Genomic DNA, 14977 nt, shown 5'->3' with positions numbered 1-14977 from the left:
GAGGAGGCACACCATTCACTATTCAGAATGCTCTGGCAAAGGAGTTCTGGAATTACTAAGAAATTCAGTGGTGACTCTTTGTAGACCATGGTTACAGAAGTAATCACAGAGTTTGAATTGTTAATAGTGATGGAGAAAAGGGGCCTACAGCAATAAAAAATATATAGTAACACTGAACCACCGGAAGCTAGTAGTTTGCAATTGCTGTAATCATCAGTGAGTCAAAAAGGCAGTCAAAGCGTCTTGACCTGCAGGAAGCTGTGGTGATGGTTAATGGAACACGTGTCCCTAAAGACAAAATTACAGGACTGTTGATGAGACTGCTGCTTAAAAACTACAATCAAAAGAAGGCAAGAGCAGAGAAACAGGACACTGAGGGTGGTCACTCTAATAAAATGGCCTAATTTCCTGCTCAGTTCACTGATGCAAGCTAATATTTAGGTGCATAACTTATTACCTGGACATTTAGTCATGTCCTCCAGAAAGAAGTGAACTTCAACATCGTGGCAAGTATTTACTGGAAAGACCCCTATAGTTTTTTCCCAGAGGGAACTAACATCATTTATGCAAATTACTGCACACTGGGAAAGGGGGAGTACCCAAATATTTCAAGTACAGTTGTCTGAGTTGACACTGATACTCCAAGAGCCAAAGCATCACCATGGCCCAACTGTTAAAATGAGCATACAGAAGCCAGATTATAAATGGAGTCATGTTAAAGTCTAGCTTACAGTAGGTCACCCAGTACTGTAGGCACATCCAATAGTCATTCCCACAGTCACTGGCTATACAATTAGGACTGATATACTTGGCAGTAAGAGAAGACCCTGTGCCACTCCTTGGCCTGTGGGAAATGGGCTATTGTACTGGAGAAGGCCAACTGGAAGCTTTGAAACTGCCCCATCTAGCAAGGATATTAAACTAAAAACAATATCATATCCTAGGAAGGATGGCCAAGATTAGTGCCCCCTTAAATATCTAAAGACTGAAAGGCCACTTACAAAAATCAGATAAATCTTGAGTAATAGCTGCAGACTATCCCAAGCTCAACCAACTAGTAGTCTTGGTCACAGCTGTCATGTCAGACATGGTATCATTGTTAGAACAAGTTAACAGGGCTCCAGGTAAGTGGTTTTTGTCCATTGACATGGCAAATGCATTCTTGTTTCTTGGGAGCATCCCAAGAGTGACTGTTTCAGGAGATCTATTAAGAAGTTGTAAGGTTTCTTTTTTTTTTTTTTTTTTGAGACGGAGTCTCGCTTTGTCGCCCAGGCTGGAGTGCAGTGGCCGGATCTCAGCTCACTGCAAGCTCCGCCTCCCGGGTTTACGCCATTCTCCTGCCTCAGCCTCCCGAGTAGCTGGGACTACAGGCGCCCACCACCTCGCCCGGCTAGTTTTTTGTATTTTTTAGTAGAGATGGGGTTTCACCATATTAGCCAGGATGGTCTCGATCTCCTGACCTCGTGATCCGCCCGTCTCGGCCTCCCAAAGTGCTGGGATTACAGGCTTGAGCCACCGCGCCCGGCCTGTAAGGTTTCTTTTAACCAACTTTGAAGTTCCAGAATATCACTTTTGTTGCATTCTATTGGTGAAGTCACTGTGCCAGCCCAGGTTCAAGGAAAACGAACCACACAAGGCATCAATGCTGAGAGGCATGGCTCACTGGGCATCCATGTGTCTAGACTAGCTACCACATTGACTTGAGACTCATTTTGATAGTCCTGTCTGAAGATTTATGTGTTTGTTTTTACCTAGCAAAAACGTATATAGTGCATTGTATGTGTCAGACACTATTGTAAGTACTTTATACATATTAGTTCATTTAATTGTCGTAACAACATTTATTCTTATTTTACAGATGAAGAAATAGAGGAACAGAAATGTTAAGTCATTTGCCCAAAGTGTTTCGGAGAGTGACTAGCAATGATGGATGTAAGCCCAGGCAGAATGGCTACAGTCTTTTTCTTGAAAATTACACTATGCTTTCTCAGCTGTTGTATATTTGAATCCAGACCATTCTCCTTGTGCTCTTTTTCTGGACCTCCTTTCTAACAGATGTGCTGGGAAGTTCACAATGTATTTCCTGCAATCAGGCAAGAGAAAGAAATAAAGAGTATTCAATTAGGAAAAGAGGAAGTCAAATTGTCTCTGTTTGCAGATGACATGAAAGTATATTTAGAAAACCCCGTCATCTCAGCCCAAAATCTCCTTAAGCTGATAAGCAACTTCAGCAAAGTCTCAGGATACAAAATCAATTTGCAAAAATCGCAAGCATTCCTATACACCAACAACAGACAGACAGAGAGCCAAATCAGGAGTGGACGCCCATTCACAATTGCTACAAAGAGAATAAAATACCTAGGAATACAACTTACAGGAGATGTGAAGGACTTCTTCAAGGAGAACTGCAAACCAATGCTCAAGGAAATAAGAAAGGAAAAACATTCCATGCTCATGCATAGGAATAATCAATATTGTGAAAATGGCCATACTGTCCAAAGTAATTTATAGATTCAATGCTATCCTCATCAAGCTACCATTGACTTTCTTCACAGAATCAGAAAAACTACTTTAAATTTCAAATGGAACCAAAAAAGAGCCCGCATAACCAAGACAATCCTAAGCAAAAATAACAAAGCTGAATGCATCATGCTACCTGACTTCAAACTATACTACAAGGCTACAGTAACCAAAATAACATGGTACTGGTACCAAAACAGATATATAGACCAATGGAACAGAACAGAGGCTTCAGAAATAACACCACACATCTACAACCGTCTGATCTTTGACAAATCTGACAAAAACAAGCAACAGGGAAAGGATTCCCTATTTAATAAATGGTGTTGGGAAAACTGGCTAGCCATATGTAGAAAGCTGAAACATGATCCCTTCCTTATACCTTATACAAAAATTAATTCAAGATGGATTAAAGACTTAAACATAAGACCTAAAACATAAGACCTAAAACCATAAAAACCCTAGAAGAAAACCTATGCAATACCATTCAGGTCATAGGTATGGGCAAAGACTTCATGACTAAAACACCAAAAGCAATTGCCACAAAAGCCAAAATAGACAAATGGGATCTAATTAAACTAAAGAACTTCTGCACAACAAAATAAACTGTCAGCAGAGTGAACAGGCAACCTATAGAATGGGAGAAATTTTTTGCAATCTACCCATCTGACAAAGGGCTAATATCCAGAATCCACAAAGAATTTAAACAAATTTACAAGAAAAAAACAAACAACACATCAAAAAGTGGGCAAAGGATATGAACAGATACTTCTCAAAAGATATTTATGCAGCCAACAAATATATGAAAAAAAGCTCATCATCACTGGTCTTTAGAGAAATGAAAATCAAAACCACAATGAGATACCATCTCATACCAGTTAGAATGGCAATCATTAAAAAGTCAGGAAACAACAGATGCTGGAGAGGATATAGAGAAATAGGAATGTTTTCACACTATTGGTGGGAGTGTAAATTATTTTAACCATTGTGGAAGACAGTGTGGCGATTCCTCAAAGATCTAGAACTAGAAATACCATTTGACCCAGCAATCCCATTACTGGGTATATACCCAAAGGATTATAAATCATTCTACTATAAAGACACACACACACACATGTCTATTGCAGCACTGTTCACAATAGCATTGACTTGGAACCTACCCAAATGCCCATTAATGATAAACTGGATAAAGAAAATGTGGCACATGTACACCATGGAATACTATGCAGCCATGAAAAGGGATGAGTTCATGTCCTTTGCAGGGATATGGATGATGCTGAAAACCATAATTCTCAGCAAACTATCACAAGAACAGAAAACCAAACACCGCATGTTTTCACTCACAGGTGGGAGTTGAACAATGAGAACACATGGACACAGGGAGGGGAACATCACACCCCGGGGCCTGTCAGGGGATGGGAGGCTAGGGGAGGGGTAGCTTTAGGATAAATACCTAATGTAGATGATGGGTTGATGGGTGCAGCAAACCACCATGGCATGTGTATACCTATGTAAGAAACCTGCACATTCTGCACATGAACTTAAAGTATAATAATAATAAAAAAAGAAGTTAAAAAAAATACTAAGAGTTTCAAGACAGTTACTACAAAGCATTAAATCAAACATAGGGCCTTTCTGAGTGCAGGGTCCTTTGTGACTGCATGGGTCACATGCCCATGAAGCTTCCTTTGTAATAAAAGAAAATTTAAAGTAAATAATACAGACAATCACAAAGAGCAATACATAAAGAAGAAAATTGCTGGTCATGAGTTCATTAAAATAGTGAATTTCTAGTCAACTAAGAAAATTGTAGATAAAATTAAGATGAATAATATTTGAAAGAAAGAGCACAAAACGGTGATCACTAGAACTAAAGAGCCTCGGTTTGAGTCCTGGTTTCACAATACATCACAAGAAGAAAAATTTACATAAATCCTTTGAGCCTGTTTTCTTGTGATATAAGAGAAATGATTGTATTACTTACTTCACTGGGTTTTTGTGAGAATTCAGAGAGCTAATAGATGTAAAGAACTTAGAACAATACCTTATACATAATAAGCATGTAATAAATAGTATTCATTTGTATTATATTCACAGCATATAAAATGACAAGATGGTGAGGGCTGGCCAAGATGGCCAACTAGAGCCACCTATTGTGCACTGCTGTCACAGAGAAAAATAGAAAAGGCAAGTAAATACAGTATCTTCAACTGAATTACCTAGGCACATGCATTGGGATTCATCAGGAGAACAACCTGACCCACAGAGAACAGAGAAAAGCAAGGCAGGACGACCACCCACTTGGGAATGACATGTAGCCAGGGCAGCCTCCCCTGCCCAGAGAAGTTGTGAGTAAGTGAGCAGCCTTGGGAACTCATACTTTCCCCACAGAACTTTAAAACCCTCTGGTCAGGAGATCCCTCATGAACTCACTCCACCAGGGTCTTCAGTCTGACATGCAAAGCTATGTGGAGTCTTGGCAGAGCATCCACTCAGGCACACTGGAAGTCACAGGAGCTTTAGATACCCAGGTTTCCCGGCAAAAGTAACTGCAACTCTGGCAAACCAGGAGGTTAGACCCTCATAGACACCCCTAGAAAAGGATCTAAATCCACGGGGATGGCAGGCCCCATTTCCATGGAACATCATAGGATAAGACCCATTAGCTCAGAACTCTAGACAGCCATGGGTAGCAACATTCTACCTCCCTGAGATGGAGATCTTAGAGGGAGGCTTGGGCTGCCTTCTTTGCTGTTTTGTAGCCTTAGCCATTGGTGCCTTCAGGCTCTGGGGAATCTGAGGTGACTAGGGACTGGAGTGGTACCCCAGCACAGCACAGCAGCTCTACAAAGAGATGGCCAGACCACTTTTTCACATGGGTCTCAGATCCCATTTCTCTTTACTGGGAGAAATCCCCTGACTGAGGTTTACAACCACTTCTGCTGTTGTTTTCCAGCCAGTAGCAATCCCAAATCTCCCTGGTGGAGCTCCCAGGGGAGAGGGAGGCCTCCATCTTTACTGTTCTGCAGACTTAGCCATTGTCACTTTTGGGCTTTGGAGAGTTGGAAATAACTGGAGGCTGGAGTAGACCCCAAAGACAGCATAACTGCTCTATGAAAAAGTGACCAAACTGCTTTTTTACGCACCTCCTGATCCTGTTTTTCCTCACTGAATGGGACTTTCTGGGATCCCCAGATAACCCTGCCAGTGTGATTTCGCTGGTAACAGGTCCATTCCTTCCTGGAGCAGAGCTCCCAGAGGGAGGGGCAGGCCACCATCTTTGCTGTTTGGCAAAATTCACCGTGGATACCATCAGGTACTAGAAAATCTGAAGTGACTAGGGACTGGAGCAGATCCCCAGAATATGGTAGCAGCTCCATGGAGAAGTGGTCAGACTGTAGGGTATGTGGGTCCCCAATCTTGTATCTCCTCCTGGGGCAGATTCTCCCAGCCTGGGTCTCCAGTCACCCCCACACTGAGACTATTGAGCCAGTAGCAGTTCTGCAACGCCCTGGGACAAAGCTGCCAATAGGAGGGGTGGGTTGCCATCTTTGCTTTCTCACAGTCTTCATCCTTGTGTCCCCAGGCCCTGGAGAGTCTGTGGGACCAAGGGCTGGTTGGAACCCGTAGCGCAGAGCATCCACCTCATAGAAAAGTGGCTGAACTGTTCTCCATACAGATCCTGATCCTCACTTCTCCTCACTAGGCAAGGCCACCTGACCTGGGACTCAAGCACACCTGACCACTTCAATCAAAGCACAGCTGCCAGTTGACCACTTCAATCAAAGGCCGTCCTGCAGTTAAAGGAACACTCACACACACAGATGAGAAAAAAAAAAAAACAACGAAAGAACTCTGGAAACTCAAATGGTCATAGTGTCTTATGTCCTCCAAATGATCACTCTAGTTCTTCAACAAGAATTCTTAAGCAGGCTGACATGGCTGAAATAACAAATAGAATTCAGAATACGGATAGCAATGAAGATAATTGAGATTCAAGAGAATGGCAAAACCCAATCCAAGGAAGCTAAGGATCACAATAAAATGATACAGGAGGTGACAGACAAAACAGCCAGCATAAAAACAACCTAATTGACTTGATAGAGCTGGAAAACTCACTAAAAGAATTTTTCAATGCAATCAAAAATATTAATAGCAGAGTAGACAAAGCTGAGGAAAGAGTCTCAGAATCTGAAGACAGGCTCTCTGAAATAAAAGAGTCAGACAAAAACAAAGAATAAAAGGAAAAGGAATGAACAAAACCTCTGTGCAATATGAGATTATATAAAGAGGCCAAATCATTGGTATCCCTGAAAGAGAGGGGGAGAAAGCAAACAACTTGGAAAACATATTTCAGGATATCAACCAAGAAAACTTCCCCAATCTTGCTAAAGAGGCCAATAGTCAAATGCAGGAAATGCAGAAAACCTCTGCAAGACTCTACACAAGAAGATCATCCCCGAGACACAAAATCATCATATTTTCTAAGGACAAAATGAAAGAAAGAATGTTAAAGGCAGCTTGAGAGAAAGGGTAGGTCACCTACAAAGGGAACCATATAAGGCTAACAGTGGACCTCTCAGCAGAAATGTTGTAAGCCAGAAGAGATTGCAGGTCTATATTCAACATTCTTAAAGAAAAATTTCTTTAACCATGAATTTTATATCCAGCCAACTAAGCTTCCTCTGTGAAAGAGAAATAAGATCTTTTCAGGCAAGTAAATATTGAAGGATTGTATTACTAGATGCACCTTACAAGAGATCTTGAAAGGAGAACTAAATGTGGAAAGAAAACACCATTGCCAGCCAATACAAAAACACATTTAAGTACACAGACCAGTGACACTATAAAGCAACCAACCAAACAAGCAGGCATAATAACCAGCTAACAACAAATAGACAAGATTTAAATCTACACATATCAATACTAACATTGAAAGTAAACAGGCTAAATGTCCCAATTAAAAGGCACAGAGTGGCAAGCTGGGTAAAGAAGCAAAATCCAATTGTATGCTGTCTTCAGGAAACCCATCTCAAATGCAATTACACCTATAGGCTCAAAATAAAGGGATGGAAAAAATTTGCCAAGTAAATGAAAATAAGAAAAAAGAAGGGGCTACAATACTAATTTCAGAAAAAAAGCAGACTTTAAACTAACAAAGGTGAAAAAAGACAAGGAAGGGCATTATGTAATGATAAAGGATTCAAACAAGAAGAGCTAAATATCCTAAATATATATGCACCCACAGCAGGAGAATCCAGATTCATAAAGCAAGTTCTTAGAGACCTACAAAGAGATTTACATGCCCACACAATGGGAGTCTCCAGTGGGTGATTTCAACACTCCCCTGACAGTACTAGACAGATCATCAAGGCAGAAAATTAACAAAGATTTAAACAAAGATTGAACTCAACATTGGATCAAATAGATCTGGTAGACCTCAGAACTCTCCACTCCAAAACAACAGAATATACATTCTTCTCATCAACACATGGAACATACTCTAAAATAGACCACACAATTGGACATAAAACAATCCTCGGCAAATGCAAAAGGACTGAAATCATACCAAACACACTCGTGGACAACAGCTCAATAAAAATAGAAATCAAGACTGAAAAAAATCACTCAATTCATGCAATTACATGGAAATTAAACAACTGCTTTTTAATGAATTTGAGGTAAGTACTGAAATTAACACAGAAATCAAAATGTTCTTGGAAACTATTGATAATGAAGATACAACATACCAGAATATCCAGGACACAGCTAAGGCAGTGTTAAGGGGGAAATTTGTAGCACTAACTGCCCACATAAAAAAGATACAAAGATCTCAAATTAACAACCGAACAGCACAAATAAAAGAACTAGAGACAGAAGACAAAACCAACCCCAAAGCTAGCAGAAGATAAGAAATAACCAAAATCAGAGCTGATCTGAAAGAAATTGAGATGAGAAAAACTGCACAAAAGATAAACGAATCCAGGAATTTGTTCTTTGGGAGAATTAATAAGATGAATAGACTCCTAGTTAGATCAATAGAGAAGGAAAGACAGATGATCCAAATAAACATAGTCAGAAATGACAAATGAGATGCTACCATTGACCCCACAACAATACAAATAATCATCAGAGACATGATGAATCATGAAGACATATGCACAAGAACTAGAAAACCTAGACGAGATGGATAAATTTCTGCACACATATATCCTCCCAAGTCTGAACCAAGAAGAAACTGATTATCTGAACAGACCAATAATTGAGCTCTGAAATTGAATCAGTAATAAATAGCCTACCAAACAAAGGAGGAGTGACTCTTCCCCACCTTATTCTATGAGGCCAGCATCATCCTAATAAAAAAACCTGGAAGAAACACATACACAAAAGGAAAACTTCAGGCCAATATTCTTCGTGAACATAGATGCAAAAATTCTCAACAAAATACTAGCAAACTGAATTCAACAGCACATCAAAAAGCTAATACAAAATGATTAAGTAAGCTTTATCCCTGGGATACAAAGTTGGTTCAACACATGCAAATTAATAAAGTGATTCATCACATAAACAGAATGAAAAACAAAACTCACATAATTATCTCAACATATACAGAAAAGGCTTCTGATTAAGTTCAACATTGCTTCATATTAAAAACTCTCAATAAACTAGGTATTAAGGAAAATATCTCAAAATAATAGGCGCCATTTATGACAAATCCACAGCCAACATCATACTGAATGGACAAAAGCTGGAAGCATCCCCTTGAAAACCAGCACAAGACAAGGATATCCTCTCTCAGCACTCCTATTCAGCATAGTATTGGAAGTCCTGGCCAGAGCAATTAGGCAAGAGAAAGAAATAATGGGCATTATAGGAAGAGAGTAAGTAAAATTATTCCTGTTTGCAGATGACATGATTCTATATCTAGAAAACCCCATAGTCTTGGCCAAAAAGCGCCTTCAGCTGATACACTATTTCAGCAAAGTTTCTGGATAAAAAATCAATGTGTGAAAGTCACTAGCATTCCTATACAGCAACAACAGTGAAGCTGAGAGACAAATCAGGAACACAATCCCATTCACAATTGCCAATGAAAGAATATAATATCTAGGAATGCAGCTAACAAGGCAGGTGAAAGGCCTCTACAATAAGAACTACAAAACACTGCTCAGAGAAATCAGAGATAACACAAACAAATGGAAACAAATTTCTTGTTCATGGATAGTAAGAATCAATATTGTTTAAATGGCCATACTGCCCAAAGCAATTTACAGATTCAAGGCTATTTCTATCAAACTACCAACGACATTCTTCACAGAACTAGAAAAAGACTTTAAAATTCATATGAAACCAAAAAAGAATCTGAATAGCCAAGCAATTTTAAACAAAAAGAACAGATTTGGAGGCATCATGTTACCCTACTTCAAACTATACTTCAGGGCAACAGTAACCAAAACAGGTTTCCTGAAAGAAACCAGGGTATTCTTTCAGGAAAGTCCCCAAAATGGGAAAGTAAATCCATACCTCTGTCCTAGGAAATAAAAAGAAATTTGACTAAGAAAACATAGTAAGCCATTGAGATCTGTGTTGGCCATAGTTCTAAAACTAAGGAACAAACATAGTAAGGAAAAAAAGAAATAAAACAAGAATTAAAAAAAAAAAAAGGAACTTCACACAGGAATTCCCCAAGGCTGCTGATTCATATTGTAGGTGTGGAAAGGCATCCTGCTAATTCTTACAATCTTTCTCAACACCAGGGGACACTCTCCCTTTGGATTTCTATGTCTAGAGACCTGTGGCTCATTAAAAGGCAGGTTGATTTTCAGAGAGAAAGAGGTTTTTAAAGATGAGTTTATGCTGCAATCCCAGCATGAACTATTGCTTCAAATACGTTTTAACTTTTATAATCACTGGGAATATAAACAAGAATAGCCTCCTTGACTGTGAATCAGAACAATCAATCAGGTAAGAGAATGAACTGAGACAGGCTGCGAAGTTGCACATAATCTCAATATGTTAATGAATGATCTAGCTACTTGCTAGTATTAAACACCCGGTATCTAGATCTCATTTTCTATTTAATGGTGTACTGCTCATTGTGAGGAGAAATATGAAGGCCCTTGACTTACCACATTTTTACTGCCATATCTTATTCTCAGTTCGACATATCTAGTTCTCTAGACATTATACAAAGCAAACATGTAATTTCTAAATGGTGAAATTTCAGTGAAGCAAACGATTTACTACAAACCACTCTGACTGCTAATTTTCTTAGAAGCTGGGAATATATGTTTTACTATATGGGTTTTTGGGACAATTTTGTTTTCTGGGTCCAAGAACCAAAAATTACATTTGAAATATAATTTGTATTTTAAACAGGAGTGGTAATTTTTTAAATACACAAAATATACCTGGTCATTCAAGAAAGTTACTATAAATTATTTGAAGGCAGTCCTTCATGGAGGTATAGTAAAAGTTAGATGGTTTTTCAAAATTTCTTCCCAGCTATGAAGCCAAAAAACCCATGGCTCTCTAGAAGTGTTCTGTTGTTCATTATTTTTTTTACTGTAGTCACATCAAATTATATTCTTCTCTCCTCAGTGGTTTCTAAAACCTTGAATGATACTCCTTTTATAGGAAGCACTACAATGTCAGCATCTCTTCAATTTCTTTACAGTTCTACTAGCTCTCTCAGTGTCTCTCACTTCTGTAAGTTCCCCACACATCCTACTTCTTCCCTCCCAATATACAAGAGCTAATCCATTACAGCCTAATGAAAAGAACAAAGAAGAAGCTACTTCACAAAATTATGTCTGCTTTTATTAGTAAACTTAGTGAAGATAATGCCAGTACTTTACAAATTATGGAGAAAAAAATTTCTAGAAAATGTAATGGATCTAGAAGAAAAGTGGGTGAATTTCACTTGAGGTAGAATATTCCTTAATATCTGATGAGTGAGTTTATTTCAGGCAAATAAAAACAGAACTTAAGAAAATAGATCACAAGAGAAGACAATTTCAAGAAGGCTGAATATATATTTAGAGGAGAAGTTAGTATTGGTGAAAAAAGAAGAGAAACTACTGAATCTATCAGAGGAAAAACTATTCTTATCCAGGGATTCATAGATTTCCTAGGAAAGGAAGAGTCTAAGATCAACAGGTAAATAAAAGCACAATAACATTGGCAATGAAAAAAGTAATTTGGGATTCTATTTTGAAAAAAATATAAAGGGTCAGATTATAGGAAGAAACTGAGCTCATCACCAGATATAATAGTGATGAAATTTTAAAAATTCAGGCTAATATGTGATTAATGTGGTCATGTTTCTTAACCCAGTAGGTCACTATGACATTTCAGGGATGTGGGTAAGGAAGAGATCAGTAAGAGAATATCTCTAATTCATTTACATTCTAAAAGGAGGAAATGCAATTACTACTACTCTTTCAAGATTAAAAAAAAAATTGTGGTTTTGATGCATTGAAACCTGTCTTTTTATTTAAGTTAACATCCTACTGGTGGTTTCTTACTAGGCCAAGAGATAGCTATGTGGTATGCTTAAAAATTGCCCCCTGTGAGAGTCACTTGGAAAGACGAAAGGAAAGCTGTAACCGAATGAAGATATTCATGGGCCCAGAGAGGTGGCTAATGCCTGTAATCCCAGCGTGTTGGGAGACCGAGGCAGGCAGATAACTTGAGGTCAGGAGTTCAAGACCAGCCTGGTGTACACGGTGAAACCCCATCTCTATTAAAAATACAAAAATTAGCCAGGTGTGGTGGTGGACTCCTGTAATCCCAGTTACTTGGGAGGCTGAGGCGAGAGAATCTCTTGAACCTGGGAGGCGGAGGTTGCAGTGAGCCAAGATCATACCACTGTACTCCAGCCTGGGAGAAACAACAAGACTCCATCTCAAAAAAAAAAGAATGAAAATATTCACAGCCAGAGAAGATTGTAGGCTAGCAGGCTAGCAATGTTTTCTGATACCTGGGAGAAAGAAATATAGTAATGAAAAACATAGTAAAGAAATAGTTGTGTCAGAGATCATAACAGATATATGTATATATTTAATATTTAGCCATCTAAAAACCAAAAATGTAAAACTTGTGAGGTTGAATCATGCAAAACAACAATACTCTTCCTCCAAATATTCTTGGCTTGGTGAGAAAATTCTGAGCTGGAAGGATTCTGATTGTGATTAGTGTTCCATACACTATTTTGTGGTTTTTTTTTTTTTTTTTTTGAAGTAATGCTGAATACAACCTCAGTCACCGAATTTCTCCTCTTGGGAGTGACAGACATTCAAGAACTGCAGCCTTTTCTCTTCGTGGTTTTCCTCACCATCTACTTCATCAGTGTGGCTGGGAATGGAGCCACTCTAATGATTGTCATCTCTGATCCTAGACTCCATTCCCCTATGTATTTCTTCCTGGGAAACCTGTCCTGCCTGGATATCTGCTACTCTACAGTGACACTGCCAAAGATGCTGCAGAACTTCCTCTCTACACACAAAGCAATTTCTTTCTTGGGATGCATAAGCCAGCTCCATTTCTTCCACTTCCTGGGCAGCACAGAGGCCATGCTGTTGGCCGTGATGGCATTTGACCGCTTTGTGGCTATCTGCAAGCCACTTCGCTACACTGTCATCATGAGCCCTCAGCTCTGTACCCAGATGGCCATCACAATCTGGACCATTGGTTTCTTCCACGCCCTGCTGCACTCCGTAATGACTTCTTGCTTGAACTTCTGTGGTTCCAACTGTATCCATCACTTCTTCTGTGATGTGAAGCCATTGCTAAAGCTGGCCTGTGGGAACACGGAGCTCAATCAGTGGCTGCTCAGTACCATCACAGGGACAATCGCAATGGGCTCTTTCTTTCTCACATTTCTCTCTTATTTCTACATTATCACCCATCTCTTCTTCAAGACTCATTCTTTTAGCATGCTCCACAAACCACTGTCCACTTGTGCCTCCCACTTCATAGTAGTTATTCTTTTCTATGCACCTGTTCTCTTCACCTATATTCATCCTGCCTCAGGGACCTCCGTGGACCAGGACCGGATCATTGCCATCATGTACACTGTGGTCACTCCAGTACTAAACCCACTGATCTACACCTTGAGGAACAAGGAAGTGAAGGGGGCCTTTAATAGAGCAATCAAAAGGTAGCTTTGACCTAAAGAAATCTTGAAGAACTCTTCTGAAGCATAAATAAACAATTAAAAAGTTGAGTTTGTAATTATACTCTTTCTTAAATTATTTAGAAATGTACAACAGAGGGAACTGGATAAAACAAAAATATATGGAAAAATATGCTGTAATTGTATTTAACATTGTTTTCCTAGGTTATATAAGGGACATTTGAATGAATGGGATACTAGCCATGGAACTCTACTACTGACTAAGTTTTGAAGATATCAGTTGATAAAATTGATGTTAAGTTTTTAATACGTTCTTATAATGAAATTGGGTATAGAAATATGCCTGTGTTTCCCATGTGTTAAATAGATGGATAACACTTGGGTCTATTTATCTATCTGGTCCCTCTAGGTTAATGCATTATAATATTATAAATAAAATTACTATGCTTTGATATTTTGAGGATTTTATTTTAGGGCCATGGTTACTCAACTGGAAAAGTATATGCTAACTGACATATGAGTTAAGGAGAATTTTTAAGGGGTGTGCCTTGATTTCTTATTCTTTAAACAAGGAGACAAGTAATTAAACAAATGACATTATAACCACTAAATAACAATAACAACAACAACAACAACAAAAACTCTGACAATTCATCTAAATAGTTTTGGCACCTCTGTATCCAGATATCTTTTAGAAGTCAACGGTCCAAACCGTCAATGATTACTTAAAATATTAAAAATCGGAGATAATTTAACAGAGCTCTTAAGACTCTTTCAATCTCATTAGAAAGTTGTTTCCTCTGCCTTTAATTGTGGAAGATAATGACTTTATCAAAATTTTATTTTCTTTTTCTTCCTTGTCACCAAACTCATACTAAGGAAAGGCAGAGAAGTCATAATTATTGAAGAATTTCTAGACATGAACTACTATGTTCCTCACTTTTTAAGTTCCTATAAATGACTTCTGTCCCTGAAGAAATGGTGGATTCTACAATTTATAAATATTTAAAGAACAGACAGAAAATACTATGAAAAGGCATTTTAAGCTGGTGGACTGACCCTTCGAGGTCTCTGCATTCACTTTTGTAAATCTAAACGATTTTATTCTGACTTCTCTCCATGGGTCTTTTGTCTTCTAACTCCACCTTCTTTGGTCCCTCAATTCTAGTTTAGTTTATAACAAAACAAAACAACAATGTGTGTGTGGAGATGCCAACTCCTAATCTCAACTGTCCCACACTATCAGTAATATATTCGATGCATATTTTATACAATATGTTTTTTCTCTCATTTCTGGTGGTGAGAATTTGTCACATAATT

At 38.6% G+C, this 14977-nt stretch overlaps 1 protein-coding gene across 1 annotated transcript; it reads left to right on the top strand.

Annotated features, from left to right (window-relative positions):
- The first annotated feature begins 12541 nt into the window (after nt 1-12541).
- On the top strand, nt 12542-13897 carry LOC105491584 (olfactory receptor 12D1). Its single transcript, XM_011758102.3, has one exon. It carries the CDS (start codon nt 12765-12767, stop codon nt 13683-13685), a length of 921 nt encoding a protein of 306 aa, XP_011756404.2. The 5' UTR covers nt 12542-12764; the 3' UTR covers nt 13686-13897.
- Nucleotides 13898-14977: the final 1080 nt, after the last annotated feature.

Source organism: Macaca nemestrina, chromosome 5 (genome assembly GCF_043159975.1).
Source record: "Macaca nemestrina isolate mMacNem1 chromosome 5, mMacNem.hap1, whole genome shotgun sequence".
In the NCBI taxonomy this organism is placed as follows: Eukaryota; Metazoa; Chordata; class Mammalia; order Primates; family Cercopithecidae; genus Macaca; species Macaca nemestrina.
The sequence above is the reverse complement of the archived record's forward strand: the minus strand, read 5'-3'. Positions and strand labels throughout refer to the sequence as shown.

Excerpts from the sequence above, each read along its gene's own strand:
- LOC105491584 (XM_011758102.3), top strand. The coding sequence starts at position 12,765 with ATGCTGAATACAACCTCAGTCACCGAATTTCTCCTCTTGGGAGTGACA.